Consider the following 16901-nt stretch of genomic DNA (forward strand, 5'->3'; position numbering starts at 1 on the left):
AATTGTAATAGGTGTAAAAGTTGCTAGAATGATTAAATAGCTTAAGAGTCTAATGAGAAAGGATTTAAAAGGCAATTAGACCTAAAAGTTATTTGGGCTGGACGGCAAGGGTATGAAATCAGCAGAAAAATTGATAAATTAAGGGTAAAATTGGAATATTACAAAATTAACTCAATAAAGCTAAGACTAAATAGGAAATATCTAGATTTCTCTTCATTTCTCTTCAATTCCAGCAGCTAAAAATGCCATAGGAGGGTTCTCTAAGCTGGTATTTCATAATTTTTGCACCAAGTGAGTTAATCCTTGCCTTTTTCTTGTAATTTTTGTGTTTCTAAGACTTTTGCAACTAGGTCCTACTATTAAATTCATTAGTTTTTGATTTCATGGATGAAATTGAAAGTCACCATGATTGAGTTCTATAATTTTATGATGAAATAGAATGAAATTAAAGCTTTAATTTGTTTATGATATGATTTTATTAGGTAATTTCAATAGAAATTGATTTTTAGGACCTAATTGTGAAAATGTTTGGAATTAAAGCCTATTGCTAAAATTCTGATTCCTAAGGGTTGTAAACTAGTTTAAAGTGATAGAATAAAGTGTTAATTGAGAAAAATCATCTCAATTGAGAGGCTAACTGAGTAGGGACAAAATTATTATTTATTAAAAGATTAGGGGAAAAATGGTAATAAACAGCTTGCACTAACAATATTGGACAGCAGCAATAGACTAACTTTGAAAAATAACCATAAATTGTAGGAATCTAATTAGAAGATGAAAAAAATATGTAATTAAAGCTTATTAAGTCTAGTTTCTCATAGAATAAACGGTGTAAGAAATGGATTTGTAAATTTTGAGATATAATAAATTTTGTGAGACAAGGTCAGAATGAATTCGGGTTCCCATGTTTTGATTTTGAAAAATAATAAAAAATTGAATAAAAATAATTAGGGGCTTAAATTTATATGTATAAAATCCTGAATAAGTCTATTTTCAAGAGAAATAAATGGGAACATCATCCAAATTCTGTATGAAGAGATAATTAATTTTTAGTGAAGAAGGGTGAGAATTGTTGGACAGCAGAACAGGGGTGACTTTAAAGAATAAACTGTACTTATTGGCTAAACCAAAAATTCTAAAAATTTTATGGTAAGAAGATATATGAGTCTAGTTTCAGTGAAAATTATCAGATCCTAATTTGGAGTTCTGTAGCTCAAGATAAAAATAATTTAGTGACTATGACTCAAGTAGACAGCTTTGAATGAACTATAAATAATAGTTGAAATTATAGAGAATGTTGCATATGAACATGAAATGTATTAAATTGATAATTAAATTTATTTATTTAGATCCAGAAGATTCAAATACGAAGCTAGATCAAGGAAAGGAAAAGGTTCGGGATTAGTAGATTTTTTGTTTACAAACAAGTATCAAGGTAAGTTCGTGTAACTTGAATTATATTCTTAAATGCTTGAGATTGTATGTTATTGATGTGAATATGATTTGAATGTTCATTGTATGCAAATTAATGAAATATTGATATATTTGATAAAATGGGAAGAAATCCCGGTTGAATGAAAGGAAAATTCGATGGATCTCTGAAAAGGAATTGACGGTAAAAAGGATTAAGCCCGGACGGGTGATCCTATCCTGATATAGCCCTCTCGAAGAATATGTGTAAAATGGATTTAGCCCGGACGGGTAATCTGAATTAGGGTCTGAATTTATCTTGGACTGGTAATTCAGATCCAAGCTCATTAGAGTAATTGTCGTTGCAGGGGATTTAGCCTGGACTGGTAATCCCGACAATACTCTATGAGTTTATATTGCAGAGGATTTAGCCTGGACTGGTAATCCGGCTGCAAGGTTAAGGTTCGCAGGAGTGTGCTCTCTGAAATGGAAATGTGCGAAAATATGAATTGATGGACCCGAAATTGTACACTAAAAGTGTACCTCTGAAAATCCATCGAAATTTCGATAAATTCAACGGGATAAATATGGAAAATAATAAGGGAATGAAAATCATGGTATTGATGAGTACATCAATCATAGTATATATTATTGGTATATGGAAATTATTGTACTAACTTGAATGTTGAGTTTGTGCATATTAGGGTAATAATGTATTGAATGGATATATGAATGTTTATTGTATTGTATTGAAAATATTAGGTAAGTATAATTCTTGTTACATGAGCTTACTAAGCACAAAGTGCTTACCCCGTTTCCTTTTTCCCTATTTTGTAGTGTTAAGAGCTCGGAGGTCGGATTTGGTCGGAGACACATCACACTATCAACCTCAGGACTTCGGTATATGAAGAAACTTTATTTTGGAAATTAATGGCATGTATAAGCTAATAAAGTAAATGATTCTATGAAATGAATGTAAGGTCAGCCAATGGTATGGCTAACAAATCTTGGTTTAGTTATGTGATGAGGTTATCTTATAAAAATGCATGAATCTATCTTGAAAATGTGTTGAATTGGATTGGTCTCGATATAATATTGCAGGGAAGGTTAGATATCTGTAAAGGGATTATATTGAGTTTTCTTAAAAAAAAAAATTAATTCGTAAACTCCGGTAATACCTCGTACCTATTCCGAAAATGAATACGGGTAGGGGGTATTACACGCTCGCTTTAGAATTGTTGATAGAAAAGACTAGAAATTCATCATCGCTGTAGTCTTCTACAACATCAGTTTCACCAGAATTCTGGTTGTTTTTCCTTTTGATTCGTAGCCTCCCTTTTGATCTTGTTCTGTAGCTTATAACATTCATATTTAATGTGCCATTTCTTTTTGCAGAAGGTATAAGTTTTACCTCTATTTGAAGACTTCGATATACCCTTAGATTTATCGCGAGAATTCCGTTCTTGTGTCCTTCCACGATCATCATCAGCATTCTGATCTTGTCTCCCACAAACAATGAGACCCTCTCCTTGAGAATCGGTTTTAACCATAAGATGTTTCATCTTATCATATGAGGTTAAAGAATCATAAACCTCATTAACTGTGAGAGACTTGCGGCTATATAAAATCGTGTCTCTAAAGGTTGAATAAGACGGGGGCAACGAATAAAGTAGAATCAACCTTAGATCTTCCTTATCATTCTGAACCTCCATGGCCTCCAAGTTTGAGAGAATTTCTTTAAACACTGTTAAGTGTTCGTACATAAGCGCACCTTCCTCCAAACGATGAGCATAAAGACGCTGCTTCATATGCAACTTGCTGGTTAGAGTTTTTGACATACATATTTGTTCCAGCCTCTTTCATAATGCAGCGCTAGTCTTCTCCTTCATCACATCCTGTAAAATTTCGTTAGACAAATGCAGATGTAATTGTGTTATAACGCCTTTCGATCCTCACGCTTCTTTTTTTCATCCGTTAATATTGAAGGCATCTTATCTATCCCTAACAAGGCATCCTCTAGATCCATCTGTACAAGAACTACTTGCATCTTAATCTGCCACAACGCAAATCTAGTGTTGCGATCCAACAGTGGAATTTCATACTTCAACGCCATTACCGTGATCAAGATAAACAAGTCAGAAGCTTGGATACCAATTTGTAAAAAAATAAAATATCAGTAATGACAATATATCACAAAGAAAAGAGAAATAAAAATAAAGAACACACAGATTTTTATGTGAAAACCCTTTCGGGAAAAAACCACAGGCAGAGGAGAAGAAAATTCACTATGTCGAATTCGAATAATTTACAAGAGGAGTAGACTATGTCTATTTATTGGCTTGTAAAACCATATTCTAATAGAAGTGTAGTAAGATTGAAACACCTCATTCTAATCAATATCAAATAGATAGAGTTTAATAAGGTTTAAAAAACCTTATTCTAAAATAAAATAAAAGAAGTGTAGTTCTATATGGATTTTACTTTTATTTTATTTTACCACTGTATTTTATTTAAATAAGGATTCGGGTCACTTAATTCTAACAAATTCATTTCTATTTATTCAATTATTAACGATTTTATTTAAGTGTTCAAATTAAATGCAATTTGTCAATAGTCATATTAAACTAGTAGAGGGACCAAATAGAGATAAATAAATTAGGCTACAATAACCTATGCAATTGAATTTCAACTTGACATCTATCAATCACATTGTGATCAATCTTGGTGTTGTACCATTAAAGGTCCAAGACTAAACTCTCAATTATATATCACTACAAAAGTTAACGGGAAAGCTTTATTGATTGACCTTGTCATATATATGTAACCTTCATAAGACATTTGTAATCGCTTCAAGTTTTATCTGTTCACCAAATTTAATCATTTTTTCTTAAAGTACTATTATATATATATCATAATTTAAATAATCATTCACTTGCTAAAGAATTTAAGTTACTTTAACATGACCTTAAATTGAATTCTATTTACATAAGTCATATAACACCTTTAAGAGGAAATCTTTGGCTCTCTATAAGAGCCATGATTTCATATCTATAAGTAAATTCGCACTATACATGAATTGCATACCCAACAAATGGACTTACTTGCTTACTACTTTGAGAACCTTTTAGTCAACAGCCCCTCAAAGCATACAAGTTATAAATGTAAAGTCATATACTCACTTAGGATTAAAGTGTAGCATACAATGAACGTCACGAGTAAATTGATCTAAAAATGGATTCAAGATCATTCAACTTGAGCATAATCCAATGCAATCTAGGCCAATACATCTAACTCTATTTCGAGAGTTGAATCTATTTCAATAGCCAAGACAAAATTATCTTCCTATGAGGACTTTAAATGATATAGTAGTTCTCACACAAGGTATTTACTCTTTGTAACCCCATGAATTACAGTCATATTAAGATTACCAACGATAGAGAGTTGTTTTCCACATACAAATGTTCCTTTATTATGTCATTTTCTTATAATTTAACATAGATACTTAGTGAGTCATGTTTACTTATACCATTTTCATTACATGTAACTATTTGAAGATGATATAACACCGAGAAAATTAAATAAAATGTATATATTTATATAAATAACAAGTTAGTATATTTGGTTTACATCAAATATGATTAAATTACAAATCTAAAGGCCTTTGATACGAACCATAGCCTGAAAGTGTTTAAAGAGAATCCAAGGGAAGTGCTAGTTATTTCTAGTGTTGTTTAAATAAGAGATAATCTTGCTCAAAGTATTATTGTATAATTAGTTTTTTTTCGACTTGTTTTTTTTCTAAACCAAAAAACAAATACAAATCTAAAGACACAATAGTCTAACATGCTGAACCAGAACACACAGGGCCTAGTATTTTGAAAGGGTTAGCATATACAGAGGTATCTAAGCTTGAAAATTTATACCAACTTGGTACCTTAACTATTTTTAGACCTAACTAGTACCTAAACTTGGAAATCGTAAGCCAACTTAATTTTTTTTTTAGGTACTTGACTAACACTATTAAAAATATGCTAACGTGGTCTAAGCGACCAATATCATGGTGATACATGGTAGCATCACATTTTGACATGTGGCCAAAAAATGCTACGGTATATTTTAACAATGTTAGTCAGGTACCTAAAAAAGGTACAAAGTTGGCTTACAATTTCAAATTTAAGTACCAGTTAGGTCCAAAACAAAAACATTTAGGTACCAAGTAAGCATGAATTACCAAATTCAGGTAAATCTATATTAACCCATTTGGAAAATAAATAAAACTACCAATTAAAATAATAAAAATTATATGCTTGTAATTAGTTTTGAGTTTCGATTTATAGCATGTATAAAAAAAGTAAAAAATAAATAAAAATTATAACTTTTTCTATACATATAAAATATTATAATCAAGTTTAATTATCATATCTTTGTTCCCCATTATGTCTTATGCTACCATGAGGCAAAATATAGGAATTTTATAATGTGCACTTCTTTTAAACTTTGATTGTAATCTCTATCGAATTATTGTTGTTTTAAATCATAGATTGTGTTAAATGCTAAATGAAAGCTTCATTAAACAATTTATTCATCCCTCTTCTTTTATTGCTGTCAAATGGGATTTTCCTGATTTGAGTTGCTGGTGCTGGTACTATGAAGGACATTCGATGGGTTTTTGACATCAATAGCATAAAATAAATAAATATTAGAATAGGGGTTGATTTGATCTCCTAACCCCTACACATCAGTCTTTGAGTTGAAGTGAGAAAAAAAGTTTTGAAGCCCTTCCCCTCCCCATCCGAAAATTGCAGTTAAGTTTCTTCGCTGGTATTTTAAAAGGTTAATACCAGTTGTTTTGTCATTTTAATTTTTTTATATTACAATTTATTTTATTTTTTATGGTTTAAAGAATAGTCAGATGTTCGTTTTTTTTAAGTTAGTTATTTTATTATAATTGTATATGTTTATTTTTTATTGTTATTTTATTATTTTTTGTTCTATTTTTACAGTTTAAAACAAATGGAGAATCAATTTTTTTGTAGCAATTCATTTCAATGGTGTTATTTTAGAAACAACCGTTGCTTGTATTCTTAAACCTCATTAAAAAATCAGAATGAGATTCGATAGGACTGTGTCCGTCGGTGATATGAAAGAGAAGGTCATTGAAAAACTTTCTCGGTGTTGTGGAAGGAGGATGACAAAACTATTTTACAAATTTCCAATCTCGTTAAATCTTATCACATTTATCAAGATGGAACTTATAGATGATGATGACGTTGAGTTAATGATCGCATTGTATTGTCCGCTAGGGACGGTGAACATTGAACATTGAACCGATTCAATTATTTGTTGAATTAGCAAATGCGGAGCCCGTTGAAAATAACACAGTTACGTCAACAATATAGAGTTAAAGACCCGCGTACAGAGGTTTCCAAGTCGTCTGTGCACGGTTTTGAAATCGATCTCAACATTGGATGTTCAGATCAGTATGATGGTGGATTACAGAAACATCTAGTCGTTATTGAAACCAATGCGCTTGATGAAGATGGATCCGATAATAATGATTGTTTTGATCACAAAGGTGAAGATTTTAGTGACCCTAATTTAGACGATCTCCTAAACGATATCGACGACGAAGGACCGGATAATGGAAATGATCACGCCCTTTTGGCCGAAAACCTGAGTCGTGACATCATCATACCAATGATCTTGAGGCCCATATGTCGATGTCGATCTTGATGCAGCACATGTTTCCAATTTTTTGAGTACCTGGACATCATACTTACTCATTTAATGTTAGAAGATCTTGAATTGGAAGAGTTATTCGTGGGTTAAAGATTTGTGAGCAAAGATGGGTGTGTTGATGCCATCAAGCATTATGGTTTGAAGGTGTCTGTCGAATACAGGATGGCTGACTCTAAATCAACGTTCTATGTTGGTGAGTGTTGGAAGTTGATAGAAGGGTACAAGTGGCAGGTACGAGCTGTATTTATCCAGAGGTCCCAACAGTGGGAGATACAGAAATTTGTTGAGCCTCATACATACACTTTTGCTCATATGACGTAGGACCATCGCAAGCTTGATTCAAAAATCATATACAATTGTATATTGGCAATGGTTAAAAATGATCCCACCATTTCTGTATCGGTGCTGATTGCCGAAATGCAAGAACAATTCCATTATATAGTTTCATACCGGAAGGCATGATTGACTAAACAGATGGTCATGGATCAGTTGTATGGAAATTGGGATGCGTTATACAATGAATTCCAAGGGTGGATTGTCGCCATGCGAGAGTACATTCTAGGGACTGTCGTTGAGTTGTAGACGTTGCCTTATCACGACCGGGGCAACCAACTACATCTGGTGAAAAAAACTTTTCATCGTATGTTTTGGACATTCGGTCCATGCATTCGGGCCTTTCCCCATTGCAAGCCGCTTGTGCAGGTAGATGAGACCTGGTTGTACAGAAATATACGTAGATCCTCATCATTATGGTTGCACAAGACGGGAATCAGAACATTCTACCAATAGGCTTTGCCATTGTCAAAGGAGAGAACTCGGAGTCGTAAGAATTTTTCGTGGAGAACTTGCAGAGATTCGTTGTCACTCAAGACAATGTTTGCATCATTTTCGATAGATCAAAAGGGCTAGTTACCACAATTAGGTGTTTGGGTGTTCTGTGGAGATCTATCTACTACATGAGGCACATTACGGTGAACTTCCATAAGGAATTAAAAAATATGGGTTGACGAAGACAAGTTGTGAAAATGGGTAATTATCTGTCTTATTTTTTTTCATATATTTAACAGTTCAAGGTATAAGGTAGAGTTGTTAGGAAATGTGCCCATTGTGAGACCTAAATTTTTCCCAGGCTACGTAATTCCAGCCCCAATACTCAATTACAGCCCATACACGTATAAAAGCAAAATAAATAATAAACCCAAAATACAAACCAATTACATTAAACCCACATAAAACAAAAGCCCAATTTTTTTTTAAAAAAAAGCCCTAGCCCAAAGAGAGAAACTGCCTCCCTTCAGCCACCATGTGCCCACGTTCTACACCCACGACCATCAACGCACTCACAAACCACGTTCACCATACCTACGACGTAAGCAAATAGGTGAAGAAACAGTTGTAAAAATAGCTATAAAAGGCCACGATTATGCATTTTTTTTACGATTTTTGGAATACAAAATACACAAAAAGAGAGTAAAGAGCAACCAAGAAACACTTCAAAGGTGGTTATTCATCATTTTCTTTTTTTTTTTCTGTGGTTATTCATCATTTTCTTTTTTTTTCTGTTCTTTTTCCTTTTTTCCATTTCCATTCAAATCCGTAAAATACCAAATATAAGGGAAATAGGGAAACTCACCGGAGTTACGACGCGTTCACACCACTGGAAGGCCCAGCTCCGATCGTCACAGTCGGTCTCGGCGGCGGTAGAAGTCTTGGTTATTAGCCTTTCGGCTGGAAACAAAAGGAGAAGGGGAAAGTTTCTAAGTTCTAGGGTTTTTCTTTAAAAAAAACAAAGTTAAAATGTTTTTTATGAAAAAAATATTTTAAAATAGGTTTTAAATTTTAGTAATAAAATAAAATAGCATTGGGGGAAGGAACAGAACGTGTTTTGACTTGGTCTATGCACATATTCTCTTTAAATGGTTAATTTGTACGTTTGGTCCCTCCCCTTTTGCGCTGACTTGTAATTAAAACCTGTTTATACTTCCCTTGCTTTTTAAATTGTCCCAGGAACTTGCGCGTCTACTTATTTTAGTCCGCACTGAAATGAATCGTTTTGGGCATGGTTTATTTGTTTTTTCCGTCCTTGCGAATTTGCGTGTGCTACATTTGGGTCCTGATTTTGGTTTTAACAGTTTATTTTATTTATTAATTATCCCTTTTAGTTTGATTTTATTTCAATTGAGCTTTTTTCCATGTATAATTCATTATTTCTTAAATTTATTTGGCACTCAACTTTTAAAATTTATTTTAATATACTTTTTAGGTTATCTAAATAATTTTCTACTTTGTTTTTATTTGTTTAAATTATAAAAAATATTATTGTAAAATTCTATTTTATGTAGTGTTGTTTTAGGATTCTTGTATAATATTTAGTTAAAATACCTTTATATATTACTATTATACATATATATAATTTATGATAAAATTAGCTCTATTCTATATACATTATTGTTTTCAAATTATTTTATGTAAATATTTTCTTTTAAATTTATTGTATATATATTTTCTTTAAAATTTATTTATGTACAATTTGGCATTCTTTTAAGGATCCTATTTTAAATTGTATATTTTCGTATTTTAAATATTGTGGCATCTTTGTATATCGTTATCTACATTATTTTTTCATTTTCATATATATATCATTAGTTAAATCAATTTGTTTTGTTTGAAATTATGTTATATATTATTTCTTCTTACATATTATATTTTAATAATCGTTTATATTATCGGTTTTATATACATATAAGTTATTTGAATTCTAACATGTGTTATTCCTTTGTATATTGTTCATATGGTTTTTAAATTGTTTTGTGCTATATTGATTCCTAGTTTTCATATTGTTTTGTGTATTATGTGTCATTTTTTTATTTTCATATTGTATTCACATTTTATTGTTTCATGCATGTAATTATGTTTTTTATTTCTTGTTACTGCATCATGATTATAATTCCATCGATTGTCTTTTATCTCCAAACAAACGAATATATTTTGAGCCGGTTACATAATTGCATATTTGGAAACTATTCAAAACAAGGCAATGTTTCGTGTTTAGAAATTCGAGAAATCGTGCCCTAATGTGCTGGGTTTCGATTTTTTTTTTGGCTAAATAACGAAATACCCTTTTAAGATTTCGTTACGTGTTTTGGAAATCATGAGGTGATCTCAGCTTTTCGAGGCTTAAAATATCGTGTCCTAACGTGCTGGATGTGGTATTATATTCCTTTGGAATGAGTGAACCTTAAAATCTAACTCGATTTGTTCACACATTTTTAAAGGGATCGTATTTTAATGTTTTTTCAAATTTTCAACATTAGGACATTAATTAGTCAATTGGTACCAATTTTGGGTGTTACGAGGGTGCTAACCCTTCCTCGTGTGTAACCGACTCCCGAACCCTTTTCCTATATTTTCGTAGGCCCAGAATCATTGTTTTAATAAATTAAAATGTTTTATTAAAATGATCAAGATGATCCGGTCACACCTCGAAAAAGATCAGTGGCGACTCCATACCTCGTTCTAAAGTCGATCCTTGTTTTTTCAAACTGAAAAAAGGTTTCGATAGCTTGGCGACTCCACTAGGGACCAATAATAGAATCAAGCAGTAAAATTGATTGTTTTCTGTCCTTTTGTCGAAAATTTAAAATTTGGTTTTTAACATACGTCCCCTTTTATTGCATTTCATGCGTTTTATGGTTTTTGTCATTTTATTTGTGTTTTGCATTTTGAGATTTTTATATCCCCTCGCATCATCTTGCATGACCGTTGTGGTCGTACCTTTTAGGTGGGAGTGAGAAACTATGCCTTTGTGAGGTTTTCACCTCTGCATGGGCTAGTCGACTGCTTCCGGGATACATCCGTACCTATGTCTTCGTGAGGTTTTCACCTCCGCATGGCCATAGGGAAATGTATTCCCCTAAATCGAACTCGATCCACATGAGCCTATAATGGGTGAGGGTTGAGGAATCTGCTTGTTCAGGTCCTTTTCTTAAAATCGAGCAGCATATAGTGAACTCTAGGAGCCCGCCCTAGGTAGAGCTATGTTGAACCCTAGCGATTACCCAGTTAGGTGTTTGATTATTTTCTGTTTGCTTTGATTTTTATTTTGTTGTGGTTATGTTTGCATGTCATTTCATATTAAAGAGGTGTCGATTTTTGTTAGGCTGCTAAATTAGAAAGCTTGTTATGGAGAGAAAATTCCTTGATAAAATAGAGGATAATGCGGCTGTCTGTGTGTGGTCAGAGAAAATGCAACTTGAGAAAGGGGATAGCCTAGCTGAGGGGTATACATCGGGGTTGTTGGACTTCACTCGCATCAATGTAACCTAAAACGAGTTCAAGGAATTGAGAGATATATGAGCTCGTTGAGATGATGAGACTAATCAGTTGTTCTATCAAAGTTATGGCGACTTACCCTACCTGCTCGATATAAAGGTGGACAAGTACTTATTTCGGACTATGGCTCAGCTTTGGAACCCGTCATATAGTTGTTTCACCTTCAAGAAGGTGGACTTGGTGCCTACTGTGGAGGAGTATACAGCTTTGCTTCGTTGTCCAACGGTTCAAGTCAATATAATTTATTCCAAGGCTGCTAATGCCTAGGCTTTTATAAAGAAGTTAATGAGTATCACCGAGATAAGTGAACAATGGGTTACAGCCCGAATTCAGCAACAGGGTGATGGTAAGTGCATTCCTTGGGTGAGTTTGAGAGACCTGATCGTAGCACATCCAGATACAAAGAGGAAAGTTGACATTTTCGCCTTAAGCATCTATGGTTTGGTAATTTTCCCAAAAGCTTTAAGGCATATAGATGAAGCAGTTACCGTCTTTTTTGATCGACTTAACAAGCGGGTCACACCAGTACCGGTAATTCTAGTCGAGACATTCAGATCTTTGAGTGCATGTCGGAAGGTAGGTGAAGGTAGATTTATAGGGTGTGCACAGTTATTGCTGGCTTGGTTCCATAGCCATTTCTGGAAAGTGGATAAGGTTTCCTACCAGGTTTTCTCTAAGAGTTACTCCCCGTTAAAAGAGATAACAACCATGTCCAGGAGAGATAACATATCAGAAGAAAATTGGATCGCGCTCCTCCGAAATCTTCAGGAAGAGGATGTTAAGTGGAGAGCTCATTGGTTTGTTCCTGATGAGATCCTCTATCGGTTTGGGAGTTTTGATTGGGTACCTCTGCTTGGAATTTGGGGAGCTGTTGGATATGCCCCTTTGCTCGTTTTAAGACAATACAGGTCAAGGCAGTTTATATCGATGACACATGGACTAGCCCAGAGTGAGTTCTCGTATAGGGAGAACAATTATAAAAAGAAGGTTCGAGAGATTTCTTATGCTTGGAAACAGATACGCCGGATGAAGAGATTGGCTGTAGGATCAATGGCGACTCTTGAATACAATGGGTGGTTAAGTAAAAGGATCAACGATAATGTCCCTGGGCCAAATTTAGAGGGCATTCAATCAATGGAAGAATACTTGAAATTAATCCCCTCTGAGCTAGAAATCATAAAATAGGACTTCGAAAAGAGAAATTTGGAGTTAGGGAAAAAAGATAGTACAATTGGAGGAGGAAAAGATGCATTTGAGGTTGGAAGCCTACGTTCAAAAACTCGAGGCCGAGAAGTTGAGAAAAGGGGAAAGAATCGTGGAATAAGACTTGGACAGTTTGAAGACCGATTACAAGAAGCTGCGTATGTCGATAAGAACTGCTGGATTGGAAAAAGCATCATAACAATGGCGGCAAGAAGTTCAAGGAGAAAAAGCTAGGGCTGATCAGTGGGATAAGAGGTTTCATGATGCTCGAGTACGTGAAAATGTCTGAAAGAAAAGCTTGGTTGAGGGCCAAGATGAGAGGGAGATGTTAGTAGCTTGGGTAGCGGAGCTAGAGAATGCACTGCATCAGCACCATGGTCGTAACTCCGACATTGAATTAAGAGCCAGCTTGAGCAGGATCGAGGATTTGAAAGGAAGGTAGAAGAACTCGAGTCTGCATTACAGAACTGTGAACTTCGAATCGAATTCCTTGAGTCGAATAATGAATAGTGGAAAGAGTAGCTCCGTCAATCGCAGGACCAGGTCAGGGATAGAGATCATATCATGGGTGAAGCTATAGCTCAAATATGAGAGTGGCCGATGATTTACAGACCTTAGTAGTTCAAGCTTATGTGCTAACTGTGAAGTATGAGTTAGAGTCAGACTGGGGTCGTGAGCTGGCTTGCCTTCTTAAGAAAGTTAAAACTTTGGGCATTAGGGCAAAGTCGTATATATGATCTGTTTTATGTAAAGGATTTTGCTTTCTAATAAAGTTTTTTGAATAGAATTGAATCAGAATCGACGTCTGTTTAATTTTGCATTCATCTCATGCATTTGTACTTCATCGTATCATGTGTATTAAATTTCACAAAAAGAACCCTAATTAATTCGAAATTGTATTATAGTTATCCTGGAACATCAATACTACACATGTAAAAAAACCAAAGCTATGGATCAATGATTGGAAAAATTAGAGCAAATGCAGAAAGAGATACAAGATCAACTGCAATTACAAATGCAAGAACAGTTGGCCAAGATTCAGAAGGATATGAAAGATCATATGTTGGAATCTCAAAAGATTATGATGAACCAATTGTCTCAGCTGCTGACTGGAAGGCCAGAAAAAGGGAAGAGTCCCATTATCAATAATGAGGACAATAGTGAGATCCTTTCTTACCCTCCAGGTTTCACTCCAATAAATACCCTAGTACCATCACAAGGGGTGTCTGTCAATATCAGACCCCAATATCAACTGATACTTCAGCACCCATAAATTTCTCAATGGGCTCGTGTTCTAACCCTAAAGACAGTCGACAAAATCCTACAGTCTCTGATTTAATGTAGCTGAAGCAGGAAAGGCAGGAGTGGAATTCCCAAAGCAATTGGAAGACTGATACAAGTGGTTGGAGGAGAAATTCAAGGCGTTGGAAAGCGCTGATTATCATTGCAGAATAGATGCTAAGGAGTTGAGCCTAGTCCCAGATTTGGTACTCCCTCCGAAGTTTAAAATGCCAGAGTTTGAGAAATACAACAGAACCAGTTGCCTTGAGGCTCATATCACGATGTTTTGTCTGAGGATAACTGGTCATGTCAATAATGATCAGTTATTGATTCACTGTTTCCAAGACAGTTTGTCTGGGGCTGCGGCCAAATGGTAAAATCAATTGAATCATAGCCAAGTTAAATCATGGAAAGACTTAGCACAGGCCTTTATGAAGCAATATGACCATATGATGGATATAGCGCCTGACAGGATCACGTTACAGAACATGGAGAAAAAGTCAAATGAAAATTTTAGGCAGTACGCTCAGAGATGGAGGGAAGTTGCTACACAAGTCCAACCGCCATTGTTGGAAAAAAAAAACAACCATGCTTTTCATTAATACCTTGAAGGCACCTTTTATTAATCACATGCTGGGGAGTGCGATTAAGAGTTTCGCGGACATAGTGATGTCCGGTGAAATGATAGAGAATGCGATAAGGTACGGAAAGATAGAGGCTGGGGAAAGCACCAGGGGGTCTACCCCGAAAAAGAGATAAAATAAAGTCAACAATGTAAGCATGGGTTATACAAAACCAATCACAGTAAACCAGCCAAAAGCGACAGCCACAGGCCAGCAAGTTTCGTCAAGGCAGGAGCCCAATACAAAGCAGAACGCAGAGAAACCTCAGTTTACTCCCATTCTAATAACGTATCGGGAGCTGTACAAAAGTTTATTCGATGCGCACATTGTATCCCCGTTCTACTTAAGACCGTTGCAACCCCCATACCCCAAGTGGTACGATGCAAGTGACCAACGTGAATATCATGCAGGAATCACAGGACACTTGATAGAGAACTGTACCTCTTTCAAAAAGGTAGTCGAAAGGCTCATCAAAATGGGTGTTGTGAATTTCGATGATGCACATAGTGTAGAAAATTCGTTACCCAACCATACTAATAATGGGGCAAACGCGATAGTCGAGAATATGGGGAGGAAAGTTAAGTTGGATGTTGCAGAAATAGAAACCCCGTTGAGGGAGGTTTGGAAGAAGATGATGGAAAGAGAGTTGATTATGCAAGACTTGAGGAGAAAATCCCGAGAGAGGAGGAACTACTGTGAGTTCCATAATAAGGAGGACCATGAGATTGAAACATGTGATGAATTCAGAGCCCTGGTACAGGGTCTAATGGACAATAAAGAGCTGGAGTTATTTGAATTTACTGAGGAGGAAGATGTATGCACCTCGAAAGAGAGGTTGATGGAGAAGGTTTCTGAGGTCAATCACCCGGTGGTAATTATTTCATGACCAAGAATTAATGAAGCTGGAGCAAAAATTACACCAAGAGTTGTAATTCAGAAACCCACGGCTTTTCCTTATAAAGATAGCAAAAGGGTGCCTTGGAATTATAACTGCAATGTGGCATTATCAGGAGAGGGGAGTCCGGTCAGTACGTCAGATACAAAAGTCGAGCTTGTAAAAGGGAAGTCTTTGATGATTGAACAGGGGGAAGAAAGGTCAAGATCACTGGTTAATAAGCCTATAACGGAGAAAGAAGTTAAGAAATTTTTGATGTTTCTAAAGTACAGTGAGTATAGTGTGGTGGAACAATTACACAAACAATTAGTGCGCATATCGGTGCTAGCTTTGCTCCTAAATTCGGAGGTACACCATAATGCATTGATGAATGTGTTGAAAGAAACTTATATCGCTGATGACATTTCGGTAAACAAGCTAGACCGTCTTGTCAGCAACATAAGTGCTGATAATTTCATCTCTTTCAGTGACGATGAGATACCTCCTGGGGGCATGGGATCCACCAAAGCTCTGCACATCACCACTTACTGCAAGGGGTATACATTACCAGGGGTACTAATTGATAATAGATCAGCGTTGAATGTCTTGCCCCTATCCACATTGAATAGGTTGCTAATAGATAGTTCTCATATGAAGACATGCCAGAACATAGTAAGAACATTTGATGGCACTAAAAGAAAGGTAATGAGAAGGATTGAAGTGCCTCTTCTAATCGGATCGAACACATATGAGCTAGATTTCCTAGTCATGGATATCAAGCCTTCTTATAATTGTTTATTGGGGAGGCCGTGGATTCACTCGTCAGGGGTAGTACCATCATCGTTGTACCAAAAGCTAAAGTTGATGACAGAAGGCCGGCTGGTAATGATAAATACAGAGGAGGACATTATTGCATCCGTCACTAGTGATGCGCTATATATAGAAAATGATAATGAGGTAATAGATTGTTCATTTCGGTCATTAGAGTTTGTAAACGCAACTTTCATCGCTGAAGGGGGCAGAGTCCCGATGCCAAAAATATTTTAGGCTACGAGGATGAGATTGCAACTAATAGTGGGAAATGGGGCATTGCTTGGAAGGTGTCTTGGAAAGTATCTTCATGAACGAGTTGAGGTGCCGATTTTGGCTCATAAACAAGATCGTTTTGGCTTAGGGTATAGGCCAGATGCAAAGCAAAAGTGAAGGGAGATGAAAAAGAGGCAAGAGAGATGAAGAGCTCAATTGAGTGGGGTAGAGGTCAAGTGGGAACCGATGACTTTTCCCCATATATCCAATACATTTGTGTCAGGAGGAATTATTTATCTTGAACCAAAGATGACAGGAGAAGGAATGGCTGAAGATTTGATGGGAAGTCTGAACATCAATGTCATATCTGAAGAGAAGGTGATGGAAAGAGACTCAGTAAGCATTCGCCCTTA

The 16901-nt window shown here is 35.4% G+C and overlaps 1 protein-coding gene across 1 annotated transcript; it reads left to right on the forward strand.

The window, feature by feature from the left end:
- The first annotated feature begins 14745 nt into the window (after positions 1-14745).
- On the forward strand, positions 14746-16665 carry LOC108475141 (uncharacterized). The gene is made up of 3 exons (XM_017777135.1): positions 14746-15444; positions 15526-16419; positions 16510-16665. Exons 1-3 carry the CDS (start codon positions 14746-14748, stop codon positions 16663-16665), a joined length of 1749 nt encoding a protein of 582 aa, XP_017632624.1.
- The last annotated feature ends 236 nt before the right edge of the window (positions 16666-16901 follow it).

The sequence above is a fragment of the Gossypium arboreum genome, chromosome 3, assembly GCF_025698485.1.
Source record: "Gossypium arboreum isolate Shixiya-1 chromosome 3, ASM2569848v2, whole genome shotgun sequence".
Lineage (NCBI taxonomy): Eukaryota > Viridiplantae > Streptophyta > Magnoliopsida > Malvales > Malvaceae > Gossypium > Gossypium arboreum.

What these genes read in the sequence shown, in the direction of transcription:
- LOC108475141 (XM_017777135.1), top strand. Translation starts at nt 14,746, where the DNA reads ATGGGTTATACAAAACCAATCACAGTAAACCAGCCAAAAGCGACAGCC. An exon ending in TGATGGAGAAGGTTTCTGAG is followed by an intron (nt 15,445 to 15,525) that starts GTCAATCACCCG and finishes GTTGTAATTCAG; the next exon opens with AAACCCACGGCTTTTCCTTA. An exon ending in ATATAGAAAATGATAATGAG is followed by an intron (nt 16,420 to 16,509) that starts GTAATAGATTGT and finishes AAAATATTTTAG; the next exon opens with GCTACGAGGATGAGATTGCA.